Source organism: Mytilus trossulus, chromosome 2, assembly GCF_036588685.1.
Source record: "Mytilus trossulus isolate FHL-02 chromosome 2, PNRI_Mtr1.1.1.hap1, whole genome shotgun sequence".
Classification (NCBI taxonomy): domain Eukaryota; kingdom Metazoa; phylum Mollusca; class Bivalvia; order Mytilida; family Mytilidae; genus Mytilus; species Mytilus trossulus.
In genome coordinates, this window is record NC_086374.1 from 20990709 (window position 1) to 21016124 (window position 25416).

A 25416-nucleotide genomic window follows, 5' to 3' on the forward strand; every position below is an offset into this window, starting at 1 on the left:
AGAGTATCGATTGAGGATTACAAAAAAGAATGAAAACATTAGCGAACTTTAACTAGTGCATTTGTATAATTCACAATAGATATAACTAGAAGTCGTTTTATTGAAGAAAAAAACCCCAGAGTTAAAAACATTTTTTATACAGATTTCTGGCATATATTTCGTACCCCATACATTCCTCTATCGTCACAATCTGATAAAGCTTACTTAAAGAAATTGCTTATTAGTGAAGCCAAACTAAATTTAATCAAATTTTGTTCTATTGAGAAACCATATATTTACATACGACGCAGCAAGGTGTCCTTTGATTATATACTTCTCTGTAGTACTAATTAAGACTTAATTTTCTTGTGTGTAGAAAGAGCGTCAAGAACTATAGATAAAAATCTACGGAAGATGTTTTTGTTTGGTATAACCTGAATGTTTATAAAAAGGATACATCAGAAATTACCCATAGCATTTGATTGGCCAGCAGTTAGTGGGAAGATTTCAAAGAAGCCGAGTCAGTTTGTTCGGTGCACTCATTTTGACATCGATGATCAATGCATGAAGTTCTATGTTGTAAAGCAATAATTTTATAATTTCAAGTTTATCAGATTGTCATTCCTCAATTGCTAAATGTAACCATGATGGGTAGTCCAGTGTACCTCATGTATTATTCTGTCTCCAAGTGGCCAAGTACAAATAAGATACATTTTACATGTTTAAAAAACGAATTTTGAAGAAAAGGATTATGTTTTGGGTGATTTTGTTTTGGTGTCCTTTTAATTATTCAACTACTGCGTTGAGCATAAATTTTGTAAGTATATTATTGGTGTTACAAAGATGTGCACAAATGTAGCAGTCCTGTCTGAATTGGGTAGATATCCTCTTTATATAAATGATAACACATATGTTTATGTATTGGCATAGACTAGAGAATTCTCCATCTGATTTATTGAAAAATGCTTATGCTGAGTTAAAAATGATAGAAAGTAATGGTCAAACTAGTTCCAATAATTCATGGCACTCTAATATCATTTTCTACAGTGAAAAATTGGGTATTGACCTTCGGCAAAAATTAATTAAAAAACTTACTGAAAAAAAACCTCAAATTAAATTTTCAAAATGATTGGGAGAAAATGCGAGATTTTTATTTACAGAAGCAAGGCAAATTTGACACTTATTTTTCATTCAAAAGGTCATTTGACTATGAAAATTATTTAGATTTAAAGCATCCACAAAAACATTTTTTAACAAAATACAGACTTAGCAATCACTGTTTAAGAATAGAAACTGGCAGACATGAACGAATGACCAATGTATGTGGTAAATATGAAATATTACCTCGACATGAGAGGATATGTTTATATTGTAATTCAAATTGTATTGAAAATGAAATGCACTTTCTTCTGGAATGCCCTATTTACAATAACCTCAGAAGAGATATCACTGATTATATAAAAAAAAAAATACCCCAGTTTAGATAGTTTAAATAGAAATGATCTTTTTCATGGATCATGATTAATGAAGATAGCAGATCACAGTTTTATCTATTTTATGTGCATAACTCGATAAAGGCCTGCAACTAAGAAAATCAAAAAATTAGTTAAATACTCTAAAATAATTCAAAATTATCTCCAATTGACCACTGATCCTTTTTCATGCATTTCCATTATTATTTTATGTTTCTTTAATCAGAGGTTTCTCAACATCTTACGAACGAACGAAAATCGCCCTAACTTGACGTAACTTGCCGTAACGAAAAAAGAGGGAGCAGTAATTTATTTTATAATTTTGGAATATCGGCGTGCTCTTCTTCCCTTTGACGTGTAAAATCTGCATGCTTGATTTTTTAAAACCATTTTGAATCAAATACATATTATATTTATTTGATATTATATAATATATAATATACAATTTACTGTTCAATCAACACAGTTGAAAGTCTTATTGATCTATTAATTTAAGTGAAGAATATTTAATTTAAGGACAGTAGTCGTACAAGAAATTTTAATAAACATGATGACAACATCACTATTTAGTATATGTGAAAAGGGTAAATATAGATTCATGTATATGGATCGAAAGGGATAAGATTTTTTTTATCTTAGCAAGAAGCTGATTAACAGTAGAAATTCTTTCGTGGACACGAGGAAAAATAAATCTAGGAGTGAATGCCTTTCGATTTAAAGTTAAAAAGAAAACATTCCATAAGTTCCGGGATAACTTCTTTGCCCCAACCACTAAAATCCAAATGATCTCTTCTTATTGATATATTGTAATAAATAGGTAGACTTTTAACAAGAAAATAAAGGAAAATATTGAAATACATAAAAGTACAGCAAAAGTACAGCAAAAGTAGGCGAGACTATTTGTTCTGCAAAACCCTTACAACTTTAGTAGCTTAATACATCGATAACCCATCTTCAGCTAGGGGTTGAATTTAAGGTCACATGAATATGTATTCAATGAGGTCCAAATATTCACTCGCAAGTGCACAACTCATCAACCTTGTACCTCAGCTAATTTAACAAAATAGAACTAGATTGTCTACTAACAGTGAATTATAATTTCACTATATTATTTTTATTAATGATTTAACAAAAAAAAATGTATTTAATTTTGTATATCTCGAAGCTAATGCACTTAACAGTTCATTCCAGTTCTTAACATTCACAACGTTATCTGATCTTTATAAGGTAATAAGTCTAAATATTCTTCAAACTCAAAGTTTTTTGAAAAAAGTTAAAACATAATGCTTTGGGAGAATTTTCCATTTCTGATTTCCATGTCTGCTGAAATTGGTAAAAAACTATCTGTATAATGCTCAACTTGAACATTTTGGATTGAAACTAAAGTTACTTTGATTTAACCAAATCTTTGAAAGTCCATATTTATTCAAGATATTTTGAATACAAATCAACCATTCAATATTTTAAGGATGTCTGCTGGTCATGTTTTTGAATTCTTGTCATATTTTCGATTTTCTCAGGTTTTATCCATCCAAATGTATTAAATTTTTTTTTACACGACACCCCACTTTTGTCTTCATAAATCTGTTCAATAGATCATTTCAGATTTAGTGATCCGGCGGCATGAAATCCTTGTTATTTGTTCTTGGTTTAAAGGGTAAAAAACAATTCCAATGTTAACAAATAGTAAAGTCTGAAGAAAACCCTTTTCCCGCCATTTTCTAAATGTCTCGTATTTTGAAATCTACACACGAGACTAATGATTTTATTACTTTATTTTGTTTAAATATCAAAGTTGTTTTCATTTTAAGCAACCACATGAAATCCTTGTTATTTTAAATTAGAGCAGCAGACATCCTTAAGAGTACTAACTGATCTTCTAGTTAGTATAACCATAACTTTTGATCATCTGACCATAATACAACATTGTTTTAGCAGTCAGTAAATAGGTGTAAAAACTCATTTTAAAATTAGTTATTACTGGTAATAACTGGGCCGTTTCAGGAATTACTTGTATTAACTAAGTGCATCGGTAATTACCTGTAATTCCTAAATTTTAGTAATTACATGTAATTCCTAATTTCACCTATAATAATTTACTGTAACATATACATATTTATTTTTTTATTATTATTTCCGTTAAGCTTCTATCGCATACTGTGCATATTTCCTCTATTTTTCATATTTCTAATTTTACTTTTTAGTTAGGGGTGTAGTATATGAAAATATATATTTTGATAACTATGTGACTTCCAGTTGTGTTAGGGCTGTAGCACTCATACTTTAAACAAGAACACACAAAACTCTATTTCTAACGATAGATCGAGTGCACCTTTGAATTTTTTTAACTGATTCCCAATAAATATTAGAAATAAAATAGCTATGTTACGACTTATCTATTCAAGATACTCTCCGATACGAAATAATGAAACTCATAGTAACTCAAACCGATTGGACCAATAGAAGGGACGTATGGATATATGAAATATATTAAAGTTGTGTTATCTCGATCACTTATCAATCCTTTACCAAACGCTAATTTCGCAATGAAATGGATGGAATATTTGCCACTGAACGTTAAACACCAAACAATCAATCAACCAATTGCAAACTAGATGTGTTGAATTTTTAGTCAAAGACATTATAAAAAAATAATCTTTTTGAATGGATAAGGGAGATAAATCTAGCGCATATATACGACATGTCAACAAACGGAACTCAACGTAAGAAACGAAACAGTCAACAACAGAAAATATATTGGAACACGGACGTTTAATGACAACAATAAAATGCAAGGTTGCAAAAAAGGATATTAAGTTGTTAACTGTTCTCTTTTAATCACACAGCAGTATCGGTAGACATTTATTATGGATTTTATTATAACAAAATTACTGCTCCATAACGATACGTTCGTAGAGTTTCGTCCGTTCGCAAGATGTTGAGAAACCTCTATTGGCTCATTCGAGTTAGAGGAGAAAGAACAAGAGGCTCTCAAGAGCCTGAATCGCTCACCTTAATTTTTTGGGTTAAATCTCTCATCAATGATTATTTTGGCTTTTCAATTTATTTAAATGTTCTTTGAATCGCCCTATTTTCTTCAAAAGCAAAAAAAATAAATAATTTTCTCCTATGTTCTATTTTAGCCATAGGAGCTATGTTTCTTGACATACAAGGAAATAAAATATAAAATTTATACTAGATACTCTGAAACTCATTTAGCCTAAGTTTGGCTGAAATTGATACAGCAGTTTCAAAGGAGAAGATTTTTTAAAGTAAGTCAACATGATGAACACATTGTGAAAAAAAGTCTTTAAAGGGCAATAACTCCTTAAGGGGTCAATTGACAATTTTGGTCAAATAAAACTTATTTGCAGATCTTACTTTGCTTAACATTTTTGCTATTAACAGTTTATCTGTATCTATAATGATATTCAAGATAATAACCAAAAACTGCAAAATTTCTTTAAAATCATCAATTAAGGGGCATTATACCTGAAAAACTAGTTACCCAATTCGGCTGAAAATTTCAGGACAGGTAGACCTTGACCTAATAAATACTTCAACTTCTTGTTTTATTTGCTCTAAATGCTGGAGTTTTTGAGATATAAGCCAAAAAATGCATTTTATCCTGTGTTCTACTTTTAGCCATGACGGCCATGTTTTTTGACGAAATAGAAAATAAAACACAAAGTTTATTTAATACACCTGACTGATCATTCAGTTGAAGTTTGGTTGAATTTGGTTGAGTAGTTTTAGAGGAGAAGATTTTTTAAAGTTAGCAAATATGATGAACAAATTGTGAAAAAATGTCATTAAAGGACAATAGCCCCTTAAGGGGTCAATTGACAATTTTGGTCATATTAACTTATTTGTAGATCTTACTTTGCTGATCATTTTTGCTATTTACAGTTTATCTTTATCTATAATAATATTCAAGATAATGACCAAAAACTGCAAAATTTCCTTAAAATTACCAATTAAGTGGCAGCAACCCGACAATAAGTTGTTTGATTCATCTGAAAATTTCAGGGCTGATAAATCTTGACCTAATGAACATTTTCACTCCATGTCAGATTTGCTCTTAAAGTTTGGAAGTATTTGGTCGGGTAGTTTCAGAGGAAAACATTTTTGTATAAGTTAATTAAGATTAATGAAAAATGGTTAAAAATTGACTATAAAGGGCAATAACTCCTAAAGGGGTCAATTGACAATTTTGGTAATATAACCTTATTTGTAGATCTTACTTTGCTGATCATTTTTGCTGTTTACAGTTTATCTTCATCTATAATAATATTCAAGATAATGACCAAAAACTGCAAAATTTCCTTAAAATTACCAATTTTAAAAGTGGCAGCAACCCAACAATGGGTTGTTTGATTCATCTAAAAATTTCACGGCTGATAGATCTTGACCTAATGAACATTTTTACCTCGTGTCAGATTTGCTCTAAATGCTTTCGTTTTTGAGATATAAGCCAAAAACTGCATTTGACCCCTATGTTCTATTTTTAGCAATGGCGACCATGTTTGTTGATAGATCAAAACTTCGGATACAATTTATAAACTAGATACCCTAAGAAACATTCAGTTAAAGTTTGGAAGTATTTGGCCGAGTAGTTTCAGAGGAGAAGATTCTTGAAATAGTTTACGACGATAGACGACGACGGACGACGACAGACGACGACAGACGACGACAGACGACGGACGACGACGGACGCCAAGTGATGGCATAAGCTCACTTGGCCCTTCGGGCCAGGTGAGCTAAAAAGTCATATTCAGATTGTAAACCAGTTTGTTTCTTTTAAACCTTGTGACATATATTACTGTATAAATAAAATGAGGTTGCAAATATACGCAATGGCAAATGTTTGTGAACAGAATTCCTTTCGATATTCGGTTTAATACTCAATACATTTCAACCTTAATGATAATAAAGTTATAATTTGTTGTTACCAAAATAAACAAGAAGGTATTTAAACAGTTTCTTCGTAATATTTTGGGTTTCACGGCTTCATATCCATATTTTTTTCGCTGTTTCAACTTTTTCCTGTAAAAACCAAATCAAAATGTTTGAAAAACAAATTCGGTGACTTCCTATGATAATGTCTGTTCGGTATTTTTATTTTTGGCAACAACATATCAATTTTCTAAGAACAAAATATATTCCGGTTTTTACATTTTAAAAAATCTAGGTAATTCCAAGTAAGTTTTTTATCTGCATTTACGTCAGTCTTATATTATATTAAACAGCACTGTATTTTTTTTTATCAGATAACATTAGATTACACACACACAAATCTGTGGATGTTACTTAACCAATGAAATAGAAGATCATACCTTTATCAGGATGATTTCTTGGAAGTTCTAATGATTTTTTTATGAAAAATGTCAAACTTTTGCATGTTAGTTCAGTAAAATAGTATGTGATATTAATAATTCGCGTTTTGCAAAAATGTACCGGTATATACTGTAACAGACAACAGCTGAATTATCCAAAGTTTTAAGGGTTAATTCCAGTTACTTCTAATACAAATTAATATTTCTTTCTCCTTTCTATCCAATAAAAATATAGCAACCAGAGAAAAAAAACTTTAAACTGAAATTATACTAAAATGTATAAAAAAAGGTCACTAGATGGAAGGACAAACCGAAAAAGAAAAAAAGCACTAAAAAAATATATTTAAGGTGATCCCTGATTGATACTGAATGAGGTCAAACAGTAGTTGCACTACAAGTGTCATCCGTCGCATCAATAAATGAAATGTTGGAGTTTTCGTAAAGGAGATATCAACCTAACAACATAATAAGCCAACACACATCTGTACATCAACACAACAAAAATTGTATATCACTTGTTAAGGTCTAAATCGGCTTTTAAACAATCGGAAAAAAGATTTCAAACTTTTACCATCCATCCATAAATACAGCCATTTTTTAGTACTTAACTTTTACCATCCACTCATAAATAAAGACATATTCTAATACATACACTGTTTTATCATTCATTCATAAATATAGCCGAGGTCTTAGTATTAAATTTTATATAGCTGACTATGCGGTATGGGATTTGCTCATTGTTGAAGGCCGTACGGTGACCTATAGTTGTTAAAGTCTGTGTCATTTTGGTCTTTTGTGGATAGTTGTCTCATTGGCAATCATACCACATCTTCTTTTTTTATATTTAAGAATTAAAATATTGCATGATACATTTAATGGCAGCAGTCCTTTTGCGCCAATTACTCTTTTTCAGGGGTATCATTTGCGCCAAATTTTATTTTCAAAATGTATCAATTGCGCCAATATTCGGAACTCATTTGCGCCATTTTACCTGTACACATATCTATCATAAATATTAATGATTACTGTATATTTAGTCTTATTTTTGCCTCAAAAGGTATCATATGTTAGGAGGATATTTCACCATAAAGACGAGTTTCTGAAGAGAATTTATTATAAATGACTTAAGCAGCATTAGACAGTCAAGGTACAGAGAGAGAATAAAACTTATTGCTTTGCTTAACTAAGATATGCCAATATAGAAAATAGAAGTGTTCAAGCAAGCTCTTTATGTTGGAGTCACATATGTTGATGACACAGAGCTGTGTTCCCACCATGCATATGGGCTTTATTATTATTATGAACTATTATTAACTATTTTATTGATTTCATCCTTCAATGTTTGTGTATTTGGACAATGAATAGAAGTAAAAAGCTACTACATACATCAAATTGGGAAGTACCCATCCAGCAGCAGTAGGAAAAACATATGTTTCAGAAAAGGAAACATATGCCGTGTTACACTACCGTTTCCAGGTCCGAATAAAGGATAAAGGAAGTATTTTTCTTTTAACTGGCGCAATCGTATGTTTTATTTTTGGCGCAAATGATACCATCTAAAATCAAAACATGTGGCGCAAACGTAGCATTTGAGAAAAAAAGTTGTGGCGCAAAAGGACGCATTTTTGGCGCAAACGGATCTTTCCCCATTTAATTGATACATTTAGATGAAAATGGGTATAATATTACACAAGGTTCCGGCGGCAATTTCCATGCTTTCTATATGTACTGTACTCTAATATATAACGATTACAGCCATTCATAAACATGCCAAATATGGGTATATAACCAAACGCGTATGGTCCCAATACTATCTGGAATACAAACAATCCATGTCATTCATCAAAAGTTTGATATTTTCTTTTTATTGATGACAGACAGAATCATTACCATATTTTCACCAGACGACAGAAAATGAAGGTACTTGGCTGGTTATTGGTAAAAACGCGCGCAATAAGGAGGGCCATTTTTACTATCCGCCAATGTTCAGTTTACCGCAGGAAACATAGTTTATATTTTTAGTTACTATTACTAAGAAAAAAATTAATAACAATACTCATTAAAATGACACGCACCGGTTAAGAATTGAGGAAAGCTGAGGAGGTCAGATACATTCGACAATTCTACATTTGCCTGTCACACACGTAACTTCCGACGGAATTCCGCCGGTAGCTTATTAGACATTTTTTTTTTCATTATGACAAACGTGTAACCACCACGCTGGTAAAAATATGTTATTTATATACATATGATTTTAAGTGATAAATTAGATAAAATCTAATAATAATAAATAGTTAGTTATTGAAAATGACACGAACTGGTATCGAAATAAAAGCTGAAGAGGTCAGTTAAATTCATTATTTGTTTCGCTTTTGTTTATCTTTTGTATCTTTACCAAAAATCAATTAAAAAGAGCGAATGACAGATACCCTTTATTTTACAGACTGTTAATTAAATTTCAAAATCATTTATTTTAATATGTTTATCTGGATTGATTGTTGTTTTATAAAAGTAAGTAAGTAAATAGTTTATTAAAGTGTCACGTCTCATTCATATTGAGGTCAAAATCAAATTATTTTGTTACGTGTAGAGAGGGCAGAAACTTAGGTGTGCAGCGATAGAATTTTCCATAATTGAGTCCTGCATATTGGGTCGACCCAAATGATTTCAATAACCAAAGTGCCCAAAGTTAGATAGAGCTTGCAATAAATCACCTACGTACCTCTCTAAGATTTATTCCAAGGGTCCAGTGAGCATGGAATCTACTTTCACGAGTATCGAAGATACCACCTCAATTATGGTCGGACGTGTAAGCGTTTCTATACATTCCACACAGCTGAACTGACCTCTCTATGATGGGAGTACTAAGTATAAGTACATACCTCAATCAAGATTTATTATTAATGCCCTTGAAATAGATAATTTAAGATACTTGTTTCAAATACAGAATGTTTTATAGTTGCACTTGAAGAACACTAACTAGAAGTTGAAATGGAACTATATTTGACGGATTTTTGTTTAGTTTAGGTAACCAATACATTGCAGTGTCCTTCTAATGTTCAAACGAGGCCTTTTTATTGGTATTATGTTTTTTTACTAATAGATTCTCCAAACATTCTGAAATTATTTGGGTTTATTTTAAAACAGAAATTTTACGCAAAATATACTCTAAAAAGATTTCGATTATTAAAATTAGTAATTGCCCTTCATTTAGATCAACAAAATTTGGCAAAGCAGACTCTTACAAGGATTAAGCTACTGGGTTCAATAACTGATTAGCAAATTATATCACTACAACACTTGCATACATAAAAATTTGACATTCTAAATTTAAACTGAAATATGATCGTTGAATGAAAACCATTAGTGTAATAGACATATTGGCTACACCACTGACTGTTTTGTCTTATTTGCTATGTTGTTATATGTTAACTTGCTGAGACATAAAAAAAGATGGATAGTTTTTGGCATCTTCAATAGCTTATTCGATTATTTTTTAATGTAATTGCTCTTACTGCAATGGGACTCAAATCTTGGACAAAGACTCTTTGTGTAATGGACTCCTTTGTCATCACTTGGCGTCCGTCGTCGTCTGTCGTCGTTTGTCCGGTGTAGACTATATCAAACATATATATATATATGGCTACAATTATGGATAAAATGCAGTTTAGGGCTGATATTTCAAAAACCAAAGCATTACGAGCATATCTAACAAAGGATAAAAAAGCGGCGAACGATACCAGAGGTACAGTCAAACACATAAATCGAAAATAAACTGACAACGCCATGGCTAAAAAATAAAAAGACAAACAGACCGTGAATAATAATACAAAACACACAACATATAAATCTAAAGTCTAAGCGACACGAACACCACAAAACACTGGGGATCTTAGTTGCTCCGAAAGGGTAAGCAGATACTGGTTCACATGTGGCACCCGCCGTGTTGCTCTTCTTATTACAAACCCGGTAAATAATCTATTTCGGTTGGTCACATTTGTGGTGAAAAGTGAAGTGGATTGTAGTTACGACGTAAGGAACATATCCGATATCATCTTTTAAACACTTATTCTATAACAGTCAACCAACTCGTCATAGTTTTCTATAAGCCCTGAATTTTCAGGTTAATGTAACAACCCAGTGATGGGTTGCTGCCACTAAATCGATAAAAAACCTGTTAAACAGCAAAAATGTTCAGCAAAGTAAGATCTAGAGACATTGTCCCTTACAGACTAACTTCACAATTTGTTCATCAAGTTTGCTTACTTAAAAAAAATCAATTTCAGCCAAACTCGGGCTGAATAAGGAGTATCTAGTATACATTTCGTATTCTAGTCAAGAAACATAGCCACTATGGCTAAATGGAACATAGGGGTAAAATGCATTGGGGGGGGGGGGGGGTAGAAGAAAATACGATAGATACAAAGAACATTTAAATGGAATTTTTAAGCAACTCATGGATATAAGTTGAAAAGTAAAAATGATCAATGATGAAAGATTTAAGCAAAAAAAAATACAGGTGAGCGATCCAGGCTCTTGAGAGCCTCTTGAGATACAAAAACAAAATTTGTGTATCTGTCCTGAGTCAGGAATCTCGAGCTTTTGTTAATCCTGTGTTTTTTGTTGTTGTTTTTTTTAAATTTGGGTACGTTTTTATGTTTCGGATTTCAGTGTAACTAGATATAAGAATGTGTACCATGAGTGCGAATGAGACAACTCTCCATCCAAGTCACAACCTATAAAAGTAAAGCATTATAGGTCAAACGTCCATTTTGCTAAGTTAGTATACTGAATATGCAGGAAATAATGGAAAAGTTAAGCAAGCAACAATCAACCACTAGATATAACATAAAAATATCTAAAAATTCCACAAATCTCATCAAAAACAGGGTAACTCTCATATCATAATTGACAAATTAACTTTAGTGTAAGTACTGTATTATCGATCACACAAATTAGGTTGGGGAATTATCTAATTTTGGTGTCTATTTATGTAATTATTGTATAATAATAAGACTTTTTGTTAATATATTACAAAATGTTGTGCCAATTTTAAATAGCATATCACAGATAAAATTCTTCACGAGTTAGCAAAACCTTGAAGATATGATAAAATATGTAAATGAAGTATTGCACGCCGGTGTTTTTCTTTTCTGGGAGGATGCAAATACTGATAATAATACGTCAGACATGATTCTTATCACATTTTAAAAAAACATGATATAAATGGTCGAATGGAAAAATGTAAACACATAGCAGAAGTTTAGAAGGTAAGACATGTTATTTTATTATATCTTATTAAATAATGGTTTGATTTTGTTTAGGTATTTTTTGTTTGCAAAGTTAAAACGAACAAGATGATCTAACCTTTGAAGTTTTTATGAAACTTTAATCAAGAACAGATTAAGAACCTCACTTATTCTTAGTCAAAAACATGGTTTATTGAGAATATAAGATAATATAATGGAAGCTATAAATAAACCGTGACTCTTTAATTTCCCTAGCAAGCATACAGTTTGTACGCGTGTGATCATCTAGTGCACATGGTGTAAAGAGTTTCCACTATCTTGACACATACCGAATATCAGTACATTAATAATTCCCCCTTTCATCCTAAATTCATTTATTGGTTTCTTATTTACATTTTTCTTTAAAAGTATGTTGCACTTGAACTGAATTTTTTTGGCACTGCCAGTCATATTTTCAAAAGAAGTATTTAGCCTTACTTGAAATTTCTATAAATTCCGTTGCCTAGTCATTTCACTCGTTGAACTTATTGTGATGCCGCCCTAAACAGTAATTAATGTGGACAGTGTTCTACTTGCAAATTTTCCCATATATATATACCTTTTTAATTTATTTCCTAATGTTATACGCAAAGCAAGGGGGGGGGGGGGGGATAGTTCACCGATGAAAATCTTGGTCCAGAATTTTGAGATAGTTAAGTGATTTGGTCTAGTGAAAAATTGCAAACATTTACTATGTGTAAAGCTGTCAAACTGAACTCAATATAAGGTTTTAAGCAGATAAAGTCATCAATGCAAAAATTATTTCTTATTTTTTTAACAGCAAGTTTCATTAAGATAATGTTAATGTCAGCTTTTCCCTAATTTCAGGACCTTTATTTGTTGACAGATTATTTGATTGATTGAATGCCGTTGACATTTTAATCACTTTAATGCATGATTGTTGAAATGGTGTGGAACAAAACATTTTGTGCAATTAATTGCAGTCGATTGCTTACGCAGTTGGGAATATTGCAGATGCAATCCTTCTACTATTGCGCATTAAAAATTAAAACATGGAAGTTGAGATCACAAATTATCATTGCATAACAGTTGTAGTTCTGTGCTTGTTATGACCTTATTGTGTTGTTCTCTGCTTGTTTACAGTCATTATTGTCATATTATATTATGTTATTTTGCTATTATATATATATAGCATTACGTTTGCTTCTGCAATAAAATATTCATATATTCATTCATTATCAACAAGTGATTACTGGATTTCATGTGTCGTCAACAGTAACGGATTACTGGACTAAACTTGACATTAACAATATATTAAAAGTTACCTTCAGAACTATATTCCTCGGACATGTGACAGCAATTATATGCCTGTAATTTTATTGGAAAAACTAGTAAACGATTATAACCTGTTTCCAAAGCAGAAAACATAAATCTGGCCATTGTTTTTCTTTTTTTAATTGTCTCATTTTGTCATATCTGGGTCTTGTATAGATAACTATACGGTATGATATTTCGCTAATGTAGGCCTTACGTTCATCTATAATGTATAGATAACTTTGAGGTAATATTTTGAATTATTGAAGGCCTTACGAAGTCTTACAGCTGTAAAGTAGGTAAGTAAGTAATGACTTTATTTAAAGAGGGTGACTCAATTAGCTTCCTCTAATCTACTTTGGAGGCCCTCACAAAGAACAAACAGTACAAATATTACAAAGGTAACAGTTTCTAACATATTATGTAAATGCACTTTTCATACTAACTATAAACTGCTGTAATGAATGTTTACATTTTCTTCCTTTGGTTTCTGGTGAACAGCGTCTCATTGGCAATCAGACCTCGTTTCATTTTTCATGAGTCGAAAACTGTCACACAGACACGTATTAGTATGAAAAAGAGCCGATGTGTAGGCCACACTTAATAATATTTGTGTTTGCCCAAACCCTACCCAAAGGTTGAAATTGTAGGTAGGTAGTTAGGCATTTGTTTTTTTGTTCGACAAAGAGGAAATTAAGCGTCAAATGTGTATAAGTGTCCATGCCTATCTTAATAAAACACAACTTTTCCACATCAGGCCAATGACAGATTTTGAGTAGGCAGCTATTTTTTTGGGTAGGTAGGGTTAGGGCAAACAAATTAATCTTTTCATGGCCTGGGGTATACGTGAGCGAGACAACAAGCCAACCAGTGGCGGATCTACATTTTGATAAGTGGGGACCCACTAGCTGGCCTAAGAGGGGCCCGCTCCCGTCACGCTTCAGTGATTCCCTATATAATCAAACATTTTTTCTTCTCATAAGGCCTCCTAAATCCGCCTCTACCAACGACAAAAACAATTAAATGATTTGTTAGAGGGAAGCATAAATCTTCAACACAAGAAAGGTTTCTACTTAATATGTCATGCAGAGTTGATGTTTTGTCTCTTAGTAAAACAATTTAGTGCTCTGTTTTTTACTTCAAGAGCACAATCCAAAAAAAGAGCTAGAAAGTTTCCTCTTCATGAATAGTATCGTCCAAAACCCAATTGTAGATTGTGAAATATAAAAGTTGATTATGCACAATATATATTTTTACAAATTTTGGAGATAAATTATAGTTAATTCGCTGATTATCAACCATGCCTGAATAAACTGAAAGCCAACATTAATCAATCGATCATACACGCATAAGTGTTATAAAGCAATACGTACGTTAAATAATAGCAATGTTTTAACGAACAAATGCTTATTATACATTTTAGGTTACTGAATATGAAATATATGAGATTTTCTTCAAACCATTGTCAATGCCTATCATAACAGCCACTTATGTGTTTGACTGAAGTAGAAGTAAAGGAGGATTTTGTGTTTTAACCATTCTATAAGAAAATGATGTCGAACGTCACAGTCTTGATAAGTAATTATACGGATTATTTTGGACCATTTCAGACTGGATTATTTGGAACTTGGTTAATAATTATAATTATAGCTTCAATAATAGGAAATATGATGGTAATACTTGTTATACTTCGAGACAGTAACATGAGAGCAGCTAAAAATGGCACCAATTTATTTTTATTCAACTTAGCTATTTCTGATATGATGGTCGGAATTTGCATGGCACCGGTATCTTTGAATACACTTATTTACGAAAAATGGCAGTTTTCGCAATGGTTTTGTAGTATGAATAGTTTTCTAAATTCTGTATTTTTGTCGTTATCCATTCATACTCTGATGTATATAAGCATACACAAATATTTCTCATTGAAACGACACTCAAATTTAGACCGAACATTTATTTCTCGAAAAATATGTGTATTGATGATAGTTGCAGCTTGGTTATGGGGGATCATGCTGGGTGTCGCTGCGGTATCTGGACTAAGTAAAGCAGTCTATAGTCAAAAGAAACTTCAATGTGGTCCGATGTACCCATATTTCAACATCCCAAAAGATTCAATTCTGTTTTTCGCTAATTTTACAATAAATCTCGTGCTACCAATTGTGATTATGGGAATTACATACAAAAAAATATTTACAATTCTGCATCAGTCTGCTATTTTCCGACGGAATTCCGCCAGTAGCACAGAAGATATTTTTTCCGATGACAAACGAGTAATCATCACGCTGATTCTTGTGTTGGGAGTATTCATTGTATGCTGGTTACCTTATGTTGTATACATTTTCTTGGCTTTGATGTTAGAGGACAAAAAAGATATTCCATCATACATAAACCCGTTGGTAAGTAAGCTATGTAATGATAATTGTGTGAATAAAAAAACATTGGCACTCGAGCAACAATAGAACACTCTGATGACATCTATATGTCAACATTCCGATTTCCTTGATAGACAATTGTCCTAATTATACATGTTACTAGAACACACCCGTGATATCGCGGGTCCGTGACTGAATTAAGGTATATAACTATGCGCAAGCCTTATTTTAGTATTAGTATTGTCATCTGATAAAGTCATGCCGATTATAAGATACACAGTTTTTCTCTGCTTTCAAATCTTTCTGTTTGAACCCGTCGAACTGGAACTTATCAATTATCGGTAATATTAATTATTTGGAAAACAAAATGATGGAGTATTTTTTAATCAACAACATTGTCCTATATTAGTTATAAATAAAGATGAATTCTTCGATTCGCTGTTTTACGTCATGTATGCCCACTAACAAATTGAAAACTGTTCCTCATTTTTAGTCTTGTTATCTTAGAAAGTCTTACTGATTAAAATACTACTATAGGTAGCTACTTGACAATTTAGTAGTGTCAACCCTGTGATTATGACCCGTGTATATAGCATATTAACCCTGAATACACCGTTTGGTGGTGCGCCTGTCAAATGCGGAACGTACAGATTAGGTAATAGGTAACAGGTGAATATACTATTGGTATCGGTATCGGACTCCACCAGGAACTTCTTAATTATTGGCAATATTAATTACGTGGAAAAAAAGGGCCTAGAGTGGTGTAATTTTCAATCTACACCTTTGTACTATATTAGTGATATATAAAGTTGAATTCTTTGATTCGTCGTTTTTACGTGATGACGGCTGAAAAATTAGACTTCGTAATTTTAGTATTATAGATAAGATATATACGGCGCGATTCTTAAGAGCGCGGTTACTAAGTGCAAAATTAAAGCTGTTGAGAAGTACACAGATTGATATATATGTAAAGAATTTCTAAGATGACATAAAAAAGAAGATGTGTTTTGATTTCTAATGAGACAACCATCAACAACAGACCAAATAACACAGAAATATGTCACCGTTTTGCCTGCAACATTGAACAAATCACATACCGCATAGTCAGCAATAAAAGGTAATGAAATGATAAATGTAAATCCATCCAAACAAGAAAACTAACAGACTAACTTATGCACAAAGTAATGAACGAAAAACAAACATGTTAAACAGCAACAAACAACCACAGGCTCTTGAGTTGGAATATTTATGGTGTTATGGCTATATTTGTTTCCGATCTTTTGAACTATATTCTGCATTTTTACCGTCAAATATCTTTTAAATTTGAACTGCAAATGGTGATCTTGGGTGCAATTTAAAACGACACACTTATAAATGCTTATTTTACAATGAATACTCAAATATATATATTTTTATTTAGATAAACGCATTAATAAGACAAAAGCGTTTTCGGATCATCATGTGTCCTATTAATGCGTTTATTTAAAAAAAATATAATAAAACAAATATTTGAGTATTCATTCTAAAATATCAACCATAAGCTTAAAACAATGATTTATAAAATATCAACCATAAGCATAAAACAATGATTTATAGGTTGCAAGCAAAAAATATTAGTCAGTGACTGTATATGACATATATATGTAGTCAACGCATTTTGACCTCTCAAATAGAACGAGTGCAGTATAAATATACTTATTGTACATATTGTAGTAGTTCACGCGTTTTGTAATTTTAGGTAAACATTAATTCCCTTATTTACGAAGGCCCGTTTATTATTATATTGGAATTGTACACTTAACTTGTTGGTTATGTAACTCTACTTGATATAAACCGATATTCAATTCACACTCGTTATGAAACCTATATATAACTCTCAATACATATTTTATCACATATTTCATCACATATGAACGTTACAATATCCTCTCAACCTTAAGGAATGTTTTTTTTAAATATTTTTATTAAAGAAGAAACACAAGATTTAAGTGATATTGCATTAGCATGATGTACTGGCACAAGAAAATCTCTTTGGATCTGAGTTATTGCTTATCATTATATGAAAACTTCACAAGTACTTCAAGTACATACTTGTTGGCGAAAGCTCACACAGATAAGTTTAAATTTTGAAACCCAGAATTCAATTATAAATGAAAGCAGATTCGATATGCAATATACATACTTTAATATTCTAAAGTAGTCAAAAATGAAAATTATTATTAATACGGTTTTCAATGAAATTAGTTTCTCTCAAGGCGAACAATTGACTTCTTGGTTTCAATACGCATACTTGAATAATAGGTCTTATAACGAACACTTTTTTGTTGGTCTTAGTTCTGCAGGTGTCTGTCCTAACTTTACTTATTGGTCTCATGCAGTTCGTACATTTGTTTGGTCTCAGTACGGATACTTGACTTGTTGGTCCCAGTTCGTACACTTGACTTGTTGGTTCCAGTACGAATACTGTATGTGTTGGCCTCAGTACGGATACTTGACTTGTTGGCCTCAGTACTGATACTCGAACAGACACTTGTCTTGTAGGTCTCAGGACGGACACTTGACACATTGGTCTTAGTACGGCCAGTTGATGTGAATGTTTCTATACAGATTTCTTAATTGGTGATCTCAGCAATGACAGCAGATTGTCGTCGGGTGAAAACTTGACTTGTTGAATTTCAGTACGGATTCTGAATCTGAAAGGATAAAGAAGCACTATGTTATGAGTCTAAATTGTATTGTACAATTTTTGTAAATAGAATGATCGTCTAAGGTTTTCGAAATCTGAAATTGCTTTTATTTATAACATTTAAAGTGTGTGTATAATAATTACACTGTTGGGAACATTCGGGATATTCCACACTCCGGCACCTTAGTCTTTCCCGTACCAGGAATAAGAAGAATATTTAGTTTGAATTAAATGTACATACTGATCTTTTGTTTCCAATTTGCCTGGACATTTTAACAAAACGAGGTCCTTCATTGTGAATCATTAGTGCAAACGTATCTTACTAAATGAAATCATCAAGTACAATTGCAATAATAAACAAACACAAATTAAGAAGTGATTCAAAATGGGGCTAGGAAACACATTAATTTTACTATATTATTTACTCCTAAAACTGCACACAATCCATATTTGTGTAAATTTAACTTTTTTATACAGATGTTATGATACAGCCCGTAACAGAGAAGTGATCGAATTGGTGTTTCTTTACCGTCAAAATTAGCAACGTTATCGACAAACTTAATTGAGTAGTGACCAAACTATTGGTACTTTAACGTTAAAAAGATTGACGATGCTGACAAACTTTCATATGTCGATAATCAAGTTTAATACCGATAATATTGAAAATAATTCTAATAATATGAAACAAAATATGTCCATGTATCATTTCGATTGGACGAAAAATAGTCATTTCTTCAAAGTCAGAAAAAAATAGGTTTATGGACGGACGTCTTGATAGTATTATTTCCTTTACAATTTTACCCAAAATTAAACGAAATATACTGGTAAACAATTAAAAAGGTGTTTGATAGGAATGAAGTCCTTTATTATGTGTGATGAATTTGAAATCAATCAATAACTTTGAAAAGTTTTCTCATATGTATACACAAAAGGGAGGACTGGTATTTGTACTTCTGTTAGAATATTTCTTCGTCCGTTTCACATGCCAAACTTTTTTCTAGTAATGTTTAAACGGTAAAATTTTGTTGAAATTTTTTTTTGATATGACAAAATAACTAGCAAAACTTTTTCTTGCAATGGCACACACAGAGAATATCTTTTTAGTAAAAATCAGTAAAAATTATTTCTCCAAAATATACCATGGCCAGGACCTGACAGTTTTTAGCCGTGTACAAATAAAAATCGTCCGCAAAACTGTGCTTGCTGTCATTTTGATGGATCATGCAACATTTCACCTATTACCCATAAACAACATAGGTTCTCAGTTACTAAAAAAAGTTCTATAAGATAGTTTCAAATCAGAGTAAGCATATTAACTTCCTTATGTACAGTCGAATTTGTCTATAGGTTACACAAAGCTAGTTCTTAAAACGTGTGTATCAGGGAAAACATTTTTCTTTGACTTTTAAAACGTGTAGTGGAAACGGATTTCCTAACCATTCATTTATAATATTCCGTAATTCTGATTTTTTTGTTCGATGACGTAAATTATACGACTTTTTTTATGACTACGTGAACTTGTGCCATTTATTTTCGCTGGTCTTTAGGAAGACAATTTACAATTTTTAGTGAACGGAGGCACTTATACATAACCTTATAATTCTGTTTGGAAACAAAAATAAATTTCCAATATATAAATATACATGTATGAATATACATGTTTTATATGTCGTGTACATGATTGGATTTTGTAGATATAACTACCGCACAGAAAAAGTTTTTGAATTCTACCCTTGTTGAAAACCTGTGGAGTTTTGTAAATTGGGTGCCGTCTCCCTGAACATGCTAACACTTAAGTCATATCTTTTCAATTTCATATTTGTTTCCCTGTTTGTCTCTGTTGTCTTGATTGTTGGAACGATTAGTGCTATCTAACAATATTTACGAAATCTTTCTGAGAATTATGAATATTTCTTCTCTGTCAGATATGGATCATTACCAATGATAAAATGAAATGCCGTACATCACATCTTATAGAGGTTTAAATTTCAAATATTTGTCAATAACTTAAGATAATGAGCAATTTTCAAATGTTAAAGGGTACATTTGTATTTTTTGCTTCGATTTGAAAGAAATTTATTTCAGTTTTTTCTGTGACAAAGTACAAGAATAACCGTACGGTTACCTATAGTTGTTAATGTTTGTGTCATTTGGGTCTTTTTGTGGATAGTTGTCTCCTTGGCAATAATACCACATCTTCTTTTTTATATGGCGGTATCGCAACAATGTATGATTGACATAATCCCAGGGACATAATAAACAGATACATGTAAGTATGAAAAAGAAAAAGATATGGGGTATTCTGTATCAGACGAAAGAAAAACTTTTACAGTGTTGAATCCCATAAATATTCACAGTGCAAGCAGTGCATACTAAATAATCGGTGATTTCTCAGATTAAATGAACCTGGATAAAGTGATGCAAATAATTCTTTATACTAGTAACAACTTTCAAAGAAACAATGTATAAACTACAGCAGGTACAGTGCAATTCGTTCTTGTTGTATGTAAACGTTAGCTATATTTGTCTTTTCGTGGAAACTAAAGTATAGAGATTATAGACGATATAAAGAAAAAAACTTCGACCTAAACAATGAAAACTTACACATTGGACATGAAATATTTAGTCGATGAAGAAAATTGAATTATGTCACTTCTGAAATAAGTTTGTCGATAACGCAACTTATTCTGACGGTAAAGAAACGCGAATTCGATCACTTCTCTGTTACGGGCTGTAGGACGAAATATGGTTTACATCTAGACTCTAAATAGTTCCCTTTTTCTTTTACATATTACACGTTTTTTAGGAAGACAGTCTGGTTAATGCTCAGCGTGCTTGCTACACAGATCTCTTATATATAACAATGTTTACGATATTTATCGACATTTTAATTTTAGAGCGTTACTTAATGTTTTCCCTGAAATTGTTCATCATTACCTGCATTGGTATGTTTAGTGTACATATAACCTATATTAGTCATATTGTTTATGTTGTGATACTCTGTAATACCGATTAAACTCTATTAAATGCCTTTGCCCGTTTTGATTCACTGCCTGTCAAAAATAATATGACATTTCACGCAACATATGCGATGGAAGTTTTTTTTTTATTCCAAATTTTATTAAATCAGTATGGAACAAATGGGGTTTAATCTATATATGTGAATCTACACATAGGTATAACTAAAGTGTGGTTCTAAAATTGATGCTATTATTCTACATCTTTATAATTTTACGTAACTTCTCGGTATTGAATGGAAAACTTAAATACATTTATAATAAAATAATAATAAACAAGCTGTATTAAGATTCGGCATAGTATATAAAACAAGGAAATAACAAAAGGTATATATGTTACAGTGAATTTGTATAATCATGGATTATGTAGAATCCCTGATTTTTCAGTGAATATGTAGAATCACTAAAATCATTAGTAATTATATATAATTCCTGAAAATGACCAGTGATTTTACATAATCACTGAACATTTTAATAATTATTCTACAAATTCCCTAATATAATTTCAGGGATTATGAATAATTTAAGGATCCTTTGTTTGATAAAAAAAAAATGAAAATATATAAACAAATTCTCATTTTTTACATTTATATTCCTTGCCAGATGAAATAATTTTGCTTTTAAACACAGGGGATGCTCTTAAAGATATAGCCAGCACAGGGTTTTGAGATAAAGTTTGAGACTTCAAAATTGACAATATCAAGATTCCCTTTGTAGCGATAACTTTACATGTAGTGTTTGTTTATTAAAAGCAAGCTTCAAATGGATATCCATGTTCTATTCTTAAATCCACAGAGCATGTTATTTGTGGTACATGTAAAACAAATGGTGAAGAAGATTATGGAACATGTTTTTTTTCTCGTTTTTGTTCAAACAGAGACAAGTTTCTGGTTCAAATGAACAAGAAATCCAACCAGAGAAATCTTGCACATCTAAATGTATAGAAAAGCTAAGGATTGCCAATTAGAACAAAGTTTTAGAGCATTTAGTGTTATATTCTCATAGCAAAAAAGGAAAAGGAATAAAAAAAAACATAATGGTAATTGTTCAACAAAAGTCGGAAAAAGGAAATTGTCTGGTAAAAAAAACATATCTTGATCGAACCAGTTCGAGGTTGCTAATTCTCTTTTTTTTACAGATGTTTTTGCTAAACACTTTATTCTTAGGCGGGTCATAAAATCTGATTTGATATATGAAGGAAAATGTTTTCTAAAATTTGGATATTGTCAATGTGGTAAAAACAGATGTGAAGCATATTATTTTGATATATTGTGTTTAACATTTTGATATGGGCTTAACATTTTGAAAAAGAACAAATTATCATTTTGATATTTTGTTCTTAGCATTCTAAAATTTATGTTTATATAGTGTAATGCTGTTTCAATATGATTTCATAGCATACATAATTTGACTTTTATTCATTTTCTTTATAAATAAAACTATTTCTTCATTTCAGTTATTATGTATAATCCCTGTCGTTATTTCTAGTGATTATACATAATCCCTGAAAATTTTAGTGATTATATATAATCCCTAAACTGGCCAGTGATTCTACATAATCCCTGAAAATTTCAGGGATTCTACAGAATCACTGATTATACAAATTCACTGTAACATATATAGTGTACTTTAAAGCGGCATAAACAACACTACAAAGAAAAACCAAAACAAGCATGGGAACTGGAGCATTATAATTAAGCATGGTTAATAAATAGTTTTATCAGTATATTAAGATAAGGTATGTTTCCCTTTTCCTGATTTTTTTTATTATCTATTGGTATTATATTTGCTGCAAAAATGCCACGTTAAATGGTCGAAATTATATAAAATAAATGTGTGAAAAATTGCCAATTTATCAAATTTTGTACGAGAGCAACCATAATTTTGACAAATATTTGTTAATGTGTTGATTTGAATACATTGGATAATTAATAGCAACACCTAAAATTTGACAATATCATCACATGATATTTAAGCTGACTGCATGCCAAAATAGTCTTCTTCTTAATTTTTTTTATTCACAACTACAATAAAATTTATCGGGATTTTCACACATACAGTTAAGTTGAAAATAATCAATTAAATGCATGCAATGCTACCATTATTCAGAATTTTGGTATCCGAATTTTGTGGAATTAATGTCTAATAGATATTTACATCTTTTTTCAGGCTTACTGTTCTGGTTTTACAAACAGTATATGTAACCCGGTTATATACGCCTTCCGATTTAAAGACTTCAGAAAAGGATACAAACAGATTTTACAAAGGTCGTCCTGTATGAGTACCAGAGGTAAATGTTGTGTAAACATTAGATAAACAAAAATATTTCACATTTCTAGGGAAACTATAAAATGCCACGAAATTACAATTCAAACGAGAAAACTAACGACCTAATGAACATAGTTGTTGTTTTTTTTTTTTTTTTTTTACAAAAACACAAAAATGTAACACAACAACAAATAACAACGACTGAATGATAGGCTCATGAATAGGTACAGGCACAAACATACATAATGTGGCGGGGTTAAACATAATAGCGGGACCCCCCACCCCCCAAAAAAACCAACAACAGAACCCACCCTTAACAAGGACAGTTGTGTAACAGTGTAATATAAGAACGAACCATACAAAAAATCAGTTGAAAAGACTTAACCCATTAGAAGGATACATATACAAAAAATGCATCCAACAAAAACAAAGTGGACGTGGTGGGTACCTGTACACCCAAACGACAAAAGAACCTTAGTACAAATCGGAGTGCTCGCAGGTACTGACAGCTAGTTCAAAGCCAATAACAATTAATAAAAAAATCATTCATCTAAGACAACATTTTCAATCAGTTCACATACAACACCCAACATCCAATGAAACAAGAGGAGAGATGTCATGAACAGTCCGAGTAAAACATGACTTTGTGCAAAGATACAAGAATCGACAGATTGTAGATCCATGGAAGTGTATATGTATATAATAATAATATATGGTTTGCTTTTGATGATCTAAAAATACAATTAATATCAATATCAATAAAATAAATATGCAATGATCTAATTACAGTGTTGAATAGGTAACTTTTAAGAAAAAGTTTATTTCAAGGATCTATTTAAGTTTACCTGGAGCGTTTCTAAATTTCCAGACACGGTAAACAGCATCTCCATAGGATACGCTGTCCTGTTTAAAATAAGTTTTCTACAGGTACAACTAAACTTCAGAACCAAATCTTTATGTCTATGAAAGATAAAAAAAAGTTTAAAGTAATTTGTGGTAACATCTAAAACGCCACAACAGACACGTGCATAGCGAACGAGTTGGGGAAATAAAAACACCGTAAGATTGTGCCAAGGGACATCACTATCCCCCCAAAAATAAATTAATAACAATAGAGAACGACAAATGGTCCCCTTTGTCGTAAATGACCATTTAAAAATGTTATATTATACTGATGTGGTTATTAATGTGCTTTCAGATTTAAGAATGATTGAACTTCAGGAATCTAGAAGACCCTCACAGAACTTGATATGTGTAGAAAAGAATAGAATTATAAATAAATGAACATTATCATTTCCTCTACAATTAATGTAATAGAAAAACAGATAGTTATTATTGAAATATTGTTTCATTTATATTTTTTTCGCTTGTAAGATCTAAACAGGTGGTGACATGACCATGACAAGAAATCACAGATTCGATTACTATTGTAAAATAAACATACTCAAACTATAATATTTAGAAATTAGTATACATATATCATTATTAAAGAATTTTAGTCAAAGACTATATGAGAAAGTATACGTGACTAGTTGTATTAATAAACCGTCAGCAGCACAAATAGAAAACATTATAAATACTGGTTTTCGCAGCCAACATTTCAAAACTAATCATTTATCTGATATTGACTGATATTTTTTTTATGTTTTGAAGCAGCGCTATTTGATAGTGCTATCTGATCAACTTTTCTGTAATTTATTTAACAAAGATAATCAGTGAC

The 25416-nt window shown here is 31.3% G+C and overlaps 1 protein-coding gene across 3 annotated transcripts; it reads left to right on the forward strand.

Moving 5' to 3' along the window:
- The first annotated feature begins 633 nt into the window (after nucleotides 1–633).
- Nucleotides 634–25416, forward strand: LOC134706714 (histamine H2 receptor-like). 3 transcript variants are annotated; one of them, XM_063565900.1, is made up of 4 exons: nucleotides 634–796; nucleotides 14774–15749; nucleotides 23598–23718; nucleotides 24895–25416. In XM_063565900.1, exons 2-4 carry the CDS (start codon nucleotides 14901–14903, stop codon nucleotides 24978–24980), a joined length of 1056 nt encoding a protein of 351 aa, XP_063421970.1. In that variant the 5' UTR covers nucleotides 634–796; nucleotides 14774–14900; the 3' UTR covers nucleotides 24981–25416. The 3 variants fall into 3 exon arrangements, with proteins under 3 accessions (XP_063421970.1, XP_063421969.1, XP_063421968.1); XM_063565899.1 differs by lacking the exon at nucleotides 634–796 and adding an exon at nucleotides 9004–9130; XM_063565898.1 differs by lacking the exon at nucleotides 634–796 and adding an exon at nucleotides 11832–12057.